At 32.3% G+C, this 13,094-nt stretch overlaps 1 protein-coding gene across 2 annotated transcripts in view; it reads left to right on the top strand.

The window, feature by feature from the left end:
• Positions 1–13,094, top strand: part of LOC107363639 (gamma-aminobutyric acid type B receptor subunit 2-like) — a 77,307-nt gene that overhangs the window by 59,681 nt on the left and 4,532 nt on the right. Inside the window, exons 4-15 of one of the 2 annotated variants that reach the window (XM_089267984.1) lie at positions 424–525; positions 595–660; positions 2,373–2,564; positions 2,692–2,934; positions 3,363–3,423; positions 3,514–3,597; positions 9,344–9,497; positions 9,564–9,696; positions 10,436–10,543; positions 11,301–11,423; positions 11,942–12,052; positions 12,350–12,574. In XM_089267984.1, coding sequence (XP_089124110.1) covers positions 424–525; positions 595–660; positions 2,373–2,564; positions 2,692–2,934; positions 3,363–3,423; positions 3,514–3,597; positions 9,344–9,497; positions 9,564–9,696; positions 10,436–10,543; positions 11,301–11,423; positions 11,942–12,052; positions 12,350–12,574 — 1,602 coding nt within the window. Of the gene's footprint in view, positions 1–423; positions 526–594; positions 661–2,372; positions 2,565–2,691; positions 2,935–3,362; positions 3,424–3,513; positions 3,598–9,343; positions 9,498–9,563; positions 9,697–10,435; positions 10,544–11,300; positions 11,424–11,941; positions 12,053–12,349; positions 12,584–13,094 lie in introns of both variants that reach the window. The other variant, XM_089267983.1, reaches the window with a different exon arrangement.

The raw sequence follows: 13,094 nt of genomic DNA, 5'->3' as shown, positions 1-13,094 counted from the left end.
TTCAGCATCAGAAACATGATCACTGAGACACATTTCATGTCGATTCAGTGTTTACCAATTTTACTCAAATAAGCAAACGTATACCTATTCTCCGATAGGGCCTCGATCTCATAATCCTTTCCCTACTTACCAACTCTTTAACCACTGGACTGCCATCTGACAATAAAATTACTTATTTAATTTACTCAGCACTATGGTTGAGGTAGCGATAAACAAATCAAATTTATTGCGTAAAACGCAGCGAACGCAGAGACAGACGATTTTTCGTTTTCATTTTTCATTCGTTTAAGCTGATGAACGCTGTCTCTCTATTTTGTGTGCGCTAAAAGTTTAGGTTGACTGGGCTTATTCAAATTCTTGCCACTTGACAGTTTAATAACTTAATCTTTTGCTTTTTTGCTCTACTTTATTCCAATCCCAAAGCCTCACAGTAAATTGCTCACAGATTTAGATAAAGTTAATATTAAATTCAAGTTTACCCAAAGTGTTTCAGAAGACATTCAACTTGGAATCGAAAAGTTAAAGGTAAGTTTTACTGTTAATACTGAGAATTATTGCAAATCAAAATTGTAATCAATTATTTTCCAATTCCAGGCTGAATCGGTTCGAATAATTTTGGGAAATTTTGGCGAAGATTTTGCACGAAAAATATTTTGCGAGGTAAATAAATCATGAAAAGCAATTAAATTGAATTCAATTGAAGACGAATCAATCTTGTCTTTGGGTCCATAAAAATATCAATATCAAATTCCCAAAGTGATAATAATTCCATTAAAGAGTAATCCAACAAAGCCATTAGCACCACAAAGTTGATATTGATGAAAGAAGCAAAAATTTCACAATCGAAAAAATCGAAAGTCAAAAAGTTTACATGAAATTCGCATAAAATTGTGAAATGACGAATCACACACAAACATGAATACATCATGCATTCACCATTCTCCACTTTCCATTGTTCAATTTTCATCATTTTTCAATGTTTTCTCAACACTAATGACTATCTGAGAAAATATTAGAAACGCAAAAAAAGATGAACAGAAAAAAAGTTTTTCACTTTTTTCTCTCTCGACTTTTACTTCACTTAAATGAAGACAAATGAGAATGAATTTAAAGTACTTTGCTATTTTCCTTCGAGACTCTAGTTTAATGTCTATTGATTACAAGTTTTGTATTACTTTTTTTTCGTTTCCAACTTTTTTCTTTTCGTTATAAGATATTGTTTCACTTTTTGCAACGTTTACCTCTTTTGCTCCTTTAATACTCTTTTCAATCATTGTCACTGTCATATCAATAACTCAACGAAACTTTATTATTATTAAAGGGGATTGAATTTCATGGCAAGTCAACATTTATTTTGATCATTCAACGGAAATTATTGTGAAAACAAGTTCAGGCAAATATTTCACAATTAACACAACAGTTGAGAGGACAACAGATTAACATTGAATTGAAAAATAGTTTTCCATTTGTTGAAGCTAAAGCTGTCGAAGTCGAGAGATATTTTGCTTCGATCTATAGTTGAAATCACCATTCAATCCATCAGAAGCAAGTCCGAGATTTTTCATGACGAATAAAAGTTTGATGTGATATTTTTAGCTGAAAAACTGATTTGTTTCCTTTTTAAATTGGATGAAATTGCTAGAAGTTCGTCAGACGAACAAAGTTATTCTGAAAATAAAGTTTCTTTATCGATTGATTGATGGTATCATTAATGAATGAGTTTACCAAAACAAACAGCTTTCTTACTCAATAATTCAATGTGTTTACATTTGACTGAAATGCAGGGAATTGGTTGCGAGTTTGACATGAACTTTTGAAATTGCTTATCAAACCAAAAGTTCTGTGACGAACAAGATTTATTTATTTGCTTTGGAGGTTATTTTAAATTTTAATTTGCAAGGTAAAAATATTTCATAGTATTGCATGAGATTCAAGAAAAGGGAAAGGTAGAGATTCATCAAAAAATAAAAAGCCGACTAATATTGCCACATGATAGCTTTGGAAATCTCAAGGGTAATTTGTGAGGGAAAATTCAGCTTCGAGAATTTAGATAAGGTGAGAAATGATCATTGAAAGAATACGTTTCCATTTATTCGACCAATGGATGAACATTTCATTGGATTTTGGTCTTATCGAAATGTCTGCACATTTACACTTCTCTTATCGTTGCACTTCGATTCCGATTTTTTAGCTATTTTATCCTTCGTATGGTCAGAAACATTTCAAAGTGAAAATTTCGTTTCCACTTTTGCACATAATGGAAACTAAACCTTGTTTGTGTGATTCGGTTCGTTGAGTGATGATGGTTTTGTTAGGCTTTCTTTCCCTTTTGATTCATTTTTGAAAGAATTATTTTGATTTTCGATTTACAGGCTTTTAAACACGGACTTTATGGACGAAAATATCAGTGGATTATTGCTGGCGTTTATCGTGACTTTTGGTGGGAAACTGAAGATGAAAGTTCTGATTGTACAAAAGAAGATTTAGTTAAGGCTCTCGATGGTTACATTGCAACAGATGTGCTCACATTGAGCAGCTCTCAAGATGTAACTGTTTCAGGTTTGGTAAGTATTACTTGGACACTTGTCGTTGCAACCGCAAAATCATTTTTATTTTGCTTTTACTCACTTTTTCCAATTGTATTTTTCAATCCATGAAAATTAATGTTGCCATTTTTATTTCCTTAAACAGACTGCTTCACAATATGAAGAAGAGTATAATCTGAAGAGAGATCAAGAATATTCGAGATTCCATGGTTATGCTTATGATGGCATGTGGACCATTGCATTTGCACTGGAAAATGTAATGAAAAAGTTGGCCGAAAGACAACCCGAAATTCATATAGAAGACTTCGATTATAAAAATAGAGGCTCCGTTTTGTGGGCCGATATTTTTCGTGAAGCGCTTAATGAAACTTTTTTCACCGGAGTAACGGTAAGACTTCTCTTCAGAATTTCTTGTTTTCGACTTTGACTTTTATTTGTTGTTCGATATTGGAAAGAAATCGATTTATGATTGTCAAGAAAATTGATCAATCAGATTGACCGAAATTCGAAGATCAGAAATCGAAACATCAATGTTGATAAATGAAAAACTGTTACATTAAGAAGTCGAACTATAAATCTTAATGTTAATCAAGACATCGAATCGAATCAGTTGTGTAACACATTTATTATATTAAATTTGGTTCGAAACGATTTGTTACAATAATAATGTAACTTGAACAACAGGCTTTTCACTTGTCATGTGCAAGATCAACTTTTAAACTGAAAACTTGATCCAACCTCGAGACTAAAAATTATTCAAGATGAAATAATGAAACCAAATGCTTACTTTGGCCATTTTTTTACTTTTATTTCTAGGGTAATGTAAGCTTCGATGGTAATGAAAGAAGAGGAAGTATTTTGCTCAAACAATTTCAAGGTAAATCTTGTTGAACCACTTTTCACTTCATGTTGAACATTGCCTAATTTTCTTGTTCATATTTGCATTCTACACCAAATGGACATTTAGATGGACGAGTAGTCAAGATTGGTGAATATCATTCAACAACCGACGTACTTGATTTAAATGTTGGTGAACCAATTTCATGGCGAGGTAATGTAATTTTGTCCTTTTTTCATTTACTTTTATTCCATTGACCAAGTCAAGTGTAGATTGCAATCATCAACTAAATTATTGAATCTTAAGTGAACAGCTTTTCCAGTTTATAATATCAAAATATCTTTTCAACTGTTGCAGAAGCTTTGAGTAAAATATCAAGAAAGTTATTTATTGAACTTGCAATGTGAAAATGAATGAAACTAATCGTGATGATTCATTTGATCGACTAACTGAGTTGACAAGTTACTTGAGAAACATTGATTGATTCTCATCGTTTCAAGTATTCGTATTTTTAACGTCTTTAAAGAAAGAAAAGTCTGGAAAAAGTCAATGACTGGAGAAAATCAATTATACTTCTTGTGATGGCCAATCAACTTGAAATGAAAGAATAGTGAAATTGAGGAATAAAAAGTAAAGTTCGCATAATGATGAAAAAAATGAACATCAGAATAAGTGATAAGAATGGAAAATGTAATTTTTTGACGCAAATGTGATGGGAGACAAAGTATTATAAAGGATGAGTTTTGTGTTATATTGAACAAAGTGTTACAAAACTATCAAGATTTTGACTAACGAGTTATATTAGGTTGGGATCCATTGAAAAATTGCACCAATTTGTCTGCTTAATATTGAATATTGGGAAGAAAAAATGAGAGAGAAAAATTGAAATACAATTTACAGTGAAATACATGTTTATCATGGACTGAGATTCGAGAGTTGGGAGTGAAATGGGAGGAGAAGGAAATGAGTTCAACTTGACAATGATCTCGATTATTGAAGTGCAAGAAAATAATATTAGTTGTTGCTTCTTCAAGTAACAAAACTTATTTTTTTCTGTTTTCGCCATGAACTGATTCCCATTTCCATGAAACAATCTAGAATTATTGAAGCTATTAGAGCTGTCGAATGAAAATGACGGAATTTCAATTCTAAATGAACCTTCTTTTAGCTAAATAATGTCGCAGAATCTATCATCAGAACCATCGGAAACTGAAAACTTTTAATTCGAACAGTTCTGAAGTTCCATAAGAATCGTACTCTTGCAGATCACATGCATTACATGAGTAAAAGTTTCTAAGTAGAAAGTTCTGCCATTTTCAGTTCGATGCCTTGATGTATTGGCTGACCATTCATCGGTTTAAACACGAAAGAAAAAAGTGTCAAAATCTGTAAAGTGGAAGAAAATTGTGAGACAAAAACTAGAGATCAGTTTTTTTCGATGAAAATATTTGGCAGACACATGAGACTCATGAGACTATCATGATGGTGTTGATAATGATGATGATAACATGGAAAATGTTACATAATACATGATAATATTTCAATCAAAAATGATGATAATGAAGGTAAAGGAAAGAACGAAAAATTGTTTGACAGAATGAGAAATGATTTTTTTTGTTTTGGATGAAAAAAGGTTAGAAATAGGCTGAAAATGTTCGAGATTCATGGTAACATGGAGCAAAAGAAAAGCTAAGAATTTCGAGAGAAAGAGGTGAAAAAAGATCAGAAAAAAATGAAAGGAAAAGGAAAAGAGAAAATGATAGTCAAGTCACGAACTCGATATTCACTTAAGTTGCATTCATTTCTTTTCAACTGATGCTTCTCCTTCTGTATTAGTGTTACATATTTTATCTTTATTTCGTTCTATCATGTTTGCATGTAATAGCATTTATGATGAATGTTGCTTTTTGATGCTTCACTGCTGGACCATATTCAATTGGCAGTAGTTCAATCTTTTTTTTACCTTTTCAGGGTAAAATTTCAATCTTTACTTCTGTTGGTCTTTTCAATAATTCAATTGGCTTGATTGGATTGAGTTCAGGGTCAGAGTTCATTTACATTATTCAATAAGTTTTTACATTATTAGTGTTCATTGTTCAAGAATTGTGTAACTGCATCTAATAATCAGATTAATTTTGCTTGCGAAAGATCATTTCATACATTCAAGTTATATTTGATTTGTTTGAAAGGATGAGAGAAAAATCCAAATCCGATTTTTTGAAACATTATCTGAAAGCTTTTCCATGATCAAATCAGCTTTTCGATTGCACTCAATTCAATAAGAATTTGGAATTTGTAATATTTTCGATCTCTAAATCAGAAGCGTTACAGGATTTTGATTTTTAGAATCTTTATTTTTGCGCGAATAGCTTTTTATAATAAACATTTCAAGGCTTTGTGAAATAAAGTCATCAAAAAATTAATTGTCAAAGCGTGATTGCAGGAAATTCGAGTGAGATACAGTTTTGCAAATGGAAATAGACATTGATGCTGATCTTCTGCCCACTGTTTGGTAACAAGCTGAACTTGAGATTTCATAATGTACAGGGAGCTTTCTTATTCTACGCCTTTATGCAGGCATAACTGACAAATGATTGTTGCTACAGATCTCAGACTTAAACCGTGCGCTTCAAAAGATTGCAAAACCATAAGTTCGGGCGCTCAAGCTCAATCCTTTAATTGACATTTGAAGGTCATGTTAGATGTCGACCAATCTGAAAAATTTTGCCATCTTGGAAAATGATCTTCAGATATCAATTAGAGCTGAAATGCGAAGTAACCTCGAATGATATTGAGCGTGTTAACTTATAGTTTTTCAATCTGCTAATGGTTCGAATATGACGCCTGCAACATTGACCGTTCGGAAATTACAATTGAAAACTACCGTGAAAGTTAGCTAAATAGCCTGGTATACCGAGCGTTTTTTCATTTTACGCCTTCATTCATGCACAACTCACAAACGGCTAGGGCTACACCCAATCCGTTGAATTCATGTTTAATTGATCAAAAGTAAACATCTTAGAGCTAAACACAAATTCAGATGAACACTTGGTATAAAATGCAGCGAAATCAATACGATAGACTCTTATGGTTGATCACTTCCTGTTTTTAATGCACACCAACATAAATTGAGATATTCAAACTTGGTTAGTTAGGAAATTATTGTTGTGTGTGTGTTGTAACGCTTACTATGCATAAGCTTCTAGTGAGTGATAGTTGGCAGCCGAAGAATTTCCACTGGGTTTTTTTGAAAAGAGTCTAAGTTCATGCCATCGGGCAAAAATAAAACGTATGACTCATTTATCACTAATCACTGATCAGTTAATCAATCGCATTTAGGCAAAATTCATTAATCTTTCCAATGGTAAGAGTTATGCAAGTTGGTTGCAGACAATCCTGCCGTAGTCACCAATTGTTGAGAGGCAATACAAATTAAAAACAAAAACAAGATTATGGGCAAGCAAGTTTTATTGTTAGCTGCAGGAACACACTGCGACTCCTATCTTAAGAGGATTAGGGGTTTTAAGTGAACCAGAGCGAAGGAGTAAACAACGAGTCCTCGTTGGGTACCTTTTGCTATGATTGGTTATTGGCATAACATTCGTTCTACTTCAAAACTGACCCTGGTTTTAGTCGATCATAGTTTCACATTCAAGTGTTAACATAGTTACATTTTATGATATTTACTTAAATTGAATTTGCTAGTTATAAAGAAATGACCACAAATAGTATTGGTACCGAGACGGATTTAGATCCACCAACTGCAAAGTCTCCCGACGGGTATTACGACGTAAAGAAAGTCATTGGTCACCAACAATTGTTCGTGCATGGTAAAAAAAGGAATTGTGTCGCGCTCGCGTATGAGCCAACAATTTGTGATATCCGGGACACAAGGAATTTGGATTTATGTTCCTGCGTTCATTCCAAGGAACGACTCTAATCATCATTATCGAATCATTACATGTAGAGTAAGAGTACAAACCGAGGATAATAAACGACATATTGAGCAACTATAGACTTTGGAACTCTCATCAATTTTTTTGAAGCAGAAAAGTGTTTATGTATTCAATTTGAAACTGACAACAAAAGAAAAGGCTACAATGGAGATCATAGCAAATGAAAACCTTACTCTGGAGGAAAATAAATATAGAAGTCCCGTTTTAAAAATCAATCTAGACACGAAGGACTATAGAATAGGGATGTGCGATTTCCGATTTTCACTAAGATAGATTTTTCCGATCAATTTTCCTCAGAAATCGATCGATTTTCGATTTCCAAAAACACAATCACATCACAAAAAAATTGCCAAAAAATACTCATTCTTAATTTTTTTAAGACAAAAAAGTATCGGATCTACAAAATTATCTCCAAATATAATGTTTTTAAAGAGATCGATTTTCTCTGGGTTGAGATCGATCATTTTTTGCGTGAGGAAAATCGATCAGATCGATTTTAAAATCGGATCGGAACATCCCTACTATAGAACAACATGTCATGACTTTGACATTGACATGACCTTGCTATAAATTGGATTTTCTATCTGAAAAGATCTTGAAATTTGTCTGAGGTCATAAGGAACGATCACCGACAAACGACCTTGAGACTTTACATTGATGGTTGTTCAATTCTTAAAAGCATATATCCTCGATATCATAAGCCTAGCATGTTTAGTTCATGAGACATTAATCGAAAACGGGAAGTAAATGGGGCTGAATAGCTGTATTATGATTATGAGACCGAAAATCCAACATTTTGGCAATCCTCCTGCAAGCTGACTAGCATTTTTGATTCGTGAGAACGAAACGTGAAGTAAATGAGTTTGAATAGCCTGTACTTACGGAAAGATAACATGATAAAAGACTCATGAGATTACCTAATAGCTCTACAAGTTAAAACACATTTGTCATCATGGTCATGAAAAACGAGATATTTTTGAAGTAAAGTAAAGAAAGACAAGCTATTTGGCAAAACAGAGATTGTTGGAAAGTTAATTTGAAGCCAAACCAGTAAAGGGACTGTTTGCAACTAAAACGTTAATTGTATTGTTTGCCAAGTCCAGTACTTGGCCTTTAGTCAGTGTAAACATTAACTAAGCAGAGGGAAAGAGAAAGAATGAAAAGACAATTTTGATTCTAATTGTAGGTAAATTTTGAGAAGGAAATTGACAAATTGGTAGAGAAGGACACACAATATTTACACTATAATAGTTGAGCATCCAATGTTTTATCGAGTCAAAACTGGATGGAGAAATGGTTGCAATGTTGAGACAAAAAAAACAAGTAGAGTTGCAATGAAAGTTTAATGCAGTGAACCTGGTAAGTAAATAAATATTACTGAAAGAGGTAATAGAGGAAATACAGCTGAATAAGTTTACCAGGTAACTCTATCAATATTGCCTTTCACCATTTGTTGTTTCATTTATTATCATTTCATTTGTTATCATGAAAAAAAGCATGCACCAATATATGTTTACCCAAATATTGAAATATTTTTCTTCCTTCAATTGCATTAAACTGTTATTAAATTAAACTTTGATATTAAACAGGTAAACTATTAGATGATCAAAGAAGTAAAGTTAAGTTTCCAGGACTTAATAGCAAAAGCCTTTACTATTAATTAAATTACTTCAACTTTTTTGGATAATTTTCTTGTAGCAGTTCTTAGTGATTACAATTTATCGATTTTACATTTAATATCATTCATTTCAATTAATTGGTTCGAGTCGAGAAAATATATTAAAAAGTATCGTTAAAACAAAGCTGTGTTAATGATCGAAGTAAGAAAAAAAATTTACTCGAAATGACAATTTATTTGTCGATTTGAAAAGTTCATTTCTTTTGTGAATCTAAGTTTTGAAATGATCGATTCAATATTTAAGTTGGTCGAGTTGGAAATGACTTGAAATGGAAGAATCGCCGAAATCATAAAATGATCTTAACTCTTTTCTTTGTTGTTTTAGGTGGAAGTGGACCTCCTGTGGATGAAATAATTAAAATAACTGTTGCTTCAAGAATTAGCCTTACATTGTTTATTGTGATATCAGTTTTTGCCGTTATGGGTATAATACTTGCCTTGGTCTTCCTTTCAATGAACATTAAATATCGTAAACAAAGGTAAGCTTTTTCAATATTGCGTTTCAACTTTAATTGCTTATTGATCGTTTCATTTCTCCTTTTTAGATATATTAAAATGTCCAGTCCATATTTAAATAATTTAATAATAATCGGATGCATATTAACTTATACCAGTGTGATATTATTGGGATTAGACAGTCGCCTTCTGAGTGAAGCCAATTTTCCTTACATTTGTGCTGTAAGTTTACCTATCCAAAATGTTCATACAACTTGGACTTTCAAGTTGAGACTTGATGAGTTTGTATTTAAGCCAAAAAAATAAAATCAGTTTGATGAAAAAATATGCATAACTTCACCAAAAAGGCGTTTCGACGTTTTGAAAGTGATTTTATCGAAAACTGCCAATCATAAATTTTTTAATTTAATATTCACTTGCAGCGCTCCTACAAACCAACCAAGTCTCAACTTTCAACTTAGAAAACAAGTTTCAAAAATATTCTGTGATTCATCATCAGTCACGATAAAGTGCGATTAATTCACTTGTTTGATATCGAACCTTATCACTGATCGACAAAATACAGGTTTACTCAACTAATTGCATGTTGAATGTGAATACCTCTGATCAACCTTTAGGGCCATTTTCTGAGAATGACGATTTTTTCTGATAAGATAACTAAGATCAGTGTGACTATGAAAAACTTGGCCCTTAAACAGTGAAAAGTCATCCTGAGTCGGTTAGTCTTCTGGGTTGTGAAGCTATTCACATTCAACTTGTTTCTCATTAGCTGAGCAGCACTGTTTGTACACTTGGAATGTTCAATCGATAGTTACTTTTTAATGTAAATTAGGTAAACTTTTTAATCATCTAAATTTGCATAAAAAAGAGTACAAAGAAATTAATCAATCATCCGAAGCAAGATAAAACTTTATCAATGTTAATTTAAAATGGGTTTTCATTTGTTTTCATTTCTCAATAGGCTCGAGCCTGGGTTTTAATGTCTGGATTTACACTTGCCTTTGGCTCCATGTTTAGCAAAACATGGAGAGTTCATGCAATTTTCACCAACATTAAATTAAATAAAAAGGTATTATGATAACAGAGAGCAGAAAAAAAAGAGAATTGCTGATTCCAAAACAATGTTTCACTCCCAAATTGTGTTTATTTTTCCTTTTCTTCATTCAATTCTCTTGGTCAGTTGTAACCAATTGGCCAATGGAAAAATTTTTTTTGCCCAAACCGAAAATTGAAACATTGCCATTTGCAATTTTCAACTAATCAATGTTGAACAATCAAGCCTCACCTTTTCTCCCATCACAGGGAGTGCAAATATTATCATGAAATTGTAATTCTTATATTGATCAAGAAAAGCTCAACAGAAAAGCTCAATACATGATAATAATGATGAAAATGTTATCCAACAGTTTCTCCAGAGGATTAACCTTTTCTTGATTAAAAAGACGCCTTAAGTTGAAAGTAAATGAAAGTCTTTACCTAATAATGTTTAACAGGCTTTAAAGAAGGTTCACAACTTTTGCCATTTTTTTTCTTTCTTTTCTTTTCCTTTTCACCTCAATTTACTGTTCATTGTTCATTACATCAACAATTTTACCAGGACTTTAATTGAATGCAGAAAAGATGAGTTTCAATGAGAATAGAAAAGTGTTATTACTTCTTTTTTTTTCGTTGTTTGCGGTTAAACAGATTAACTTGAGTTGCTTCAGAAGCTTTACCTTTCAATTTTTCATTCATTTTTCAAATGATTCATTAGCTTGCCCATTAAAGTCGAGGAAAAAAAGACTTTAACAGAATTTTCTTTTTTCCATTCAACTTGCCTTCTCCAGGTTATTAAAGATTATAAACTATTTATGGTTGTTGGAATACTTGTATTCATTGATGTTGCCACTTTGACCACTTGGCAAATTGTTGACCCTTTTTACCGGGGAACTCATCAAGGTATCCCAAAGGTGAGTTGAAACTCGTTTTTTACGAAAATTTAATGTTTCAATTTTCTTTTTCTCGTTGAATAATTTATTGAAGAAAATATCTTTCTTGGGCTTGATAGTATTTCAAGGATTTTAGGCTAATCTTAGATTTGCGATCTGAAGCTTTTTGGGTTTTTCGAGCGGAAAAGAGTTGAAAAGTCGAGTTTGTTTGCGTTTGTTTGAGTTGTGTTTAGCTTTTATTGATTTGTTTTTTTGTATTCAATTGAATTATAATATAAATGAATAATGAATTTTTGCGTAAATAATTGATGGTAAGACGATGAAAATTATCATTGTTGGTTATAAGTTTCAAGACATTTATCATAACTTTATGTAAGATATTAATATTTATCAGTTTCATTTTATTCTGTTTCTTGTAACAATCATTGTTCATGTTTCTGATGATTTGATATGCAGAAAAGGGAGAAGGATGAAGAATAAGACAAAATGGAAAATATTGTTTTCCAGAGAAAAATCTAATTTATTGTTGTTCTTTTCAGCCTTCCCCTGAAAATGAAGATGTCCATATTGTTCCGCAAATGGAGTTTTGTGATAGTAAAAAGATGACAATTTTTCTAGGCTCAATCTATGTTTATAAAGGACTTTTAATGGTAAGTCAACTATTTATGGTCATTTCGTGAAATTAAATTCAATCGACTGAAAAAGAGGCAAAATGGAAATCATAATTAATCCAAAAGCGAACCTAACTTTGGAAGAAAATAGGAGCAAAAATCTTCAAAGGTCGATAAGTGAGCTTTTTGGCCTTTAGAAAGTGTCTTGTCGATTTTCAAGAGATTTTTCAGAATGGAATGCATTTTTAGGAAAAGGACAAATTTTTGCGATCTTTTGGTTGATGGAGTTTTCCGAGTCGAAATTGATAGATTTTCGTCTTTTGTGTGTGCTTTCAGGCTTTCGGATGTTTTTTGGCCTGGGAAACTCGCCATGTATCTATTCCAGCGCTCAACGATTCCAAGTATATTGGAATGTCGGTTTACAATGTTGTCATTATGTGCGTTATCGGAGCTGGACTTTCATTTGTTTTAAAGGAACAACAAGACGCTGCCTTTGTTATCATTTCCATTTTCATCATCTTCTGTTCAACTGCCACCCTTTGCCTAGTATTTGTACCCAAGGTAAGACTGGTAAGATATCAACTTTCTTTTTCAAAGATTACATTATCAATATCGAAGTCTTTATTAGCTGCAAAATAAACCTAAACAAGCACACAGGGAAGCTTATAAGCAAACGATATTTTTCACAGAACATTCAATCCAGGAAACAAAGCCACAAGATAAAAATAGAAGTTAAACAAAAATCGAAACAGACAAATCCATTTGAAATTGAAATTCTTATCCAAACCAATTCAAAAATAGACTCAAACTAAACTGACCAACCCACAGATAATCATAATTTTAATTGGAAACGCAGATTCAGCAATTCTTGTCCAAATCCAATTATAAAAAAACATGTTCCATGAAATAGTAAAAACAGCAAAAAAAATGAAAAACTAGACAAAACAAAAATCCATCCAATAAGCTCAATGAGACAAAAGCACAAAAAAAGCTTCGAAATTTGAATTTCACCAGTCTTTCCATCTTCCATGCTCAACCTTCGCTTCAAACAGTAGCTTCACTAAAATGATTAGCAATTGCT

Source organism: Tetranychus urticae, chromosome 2 (genome assembly GCF_039701765.1).
Source record: "Tetranychus urticae isolate SD_2017Ah chromosome 2, NJAU_TeUrti_SD_1.0, whole genome shotgun sequence".
Lineage (NCBI taxonomy): Eukaryota > Metazoa > Arthropoda > Arachnida > Trombidiformes > Tetranychidae > Tetranychus > Tetranychus urticae.
The sequence above is the reverse complement of the archived record's forward strand: the minus strand, read 5'-3'. Positions and strand labels throughout refer to the sequence as shown.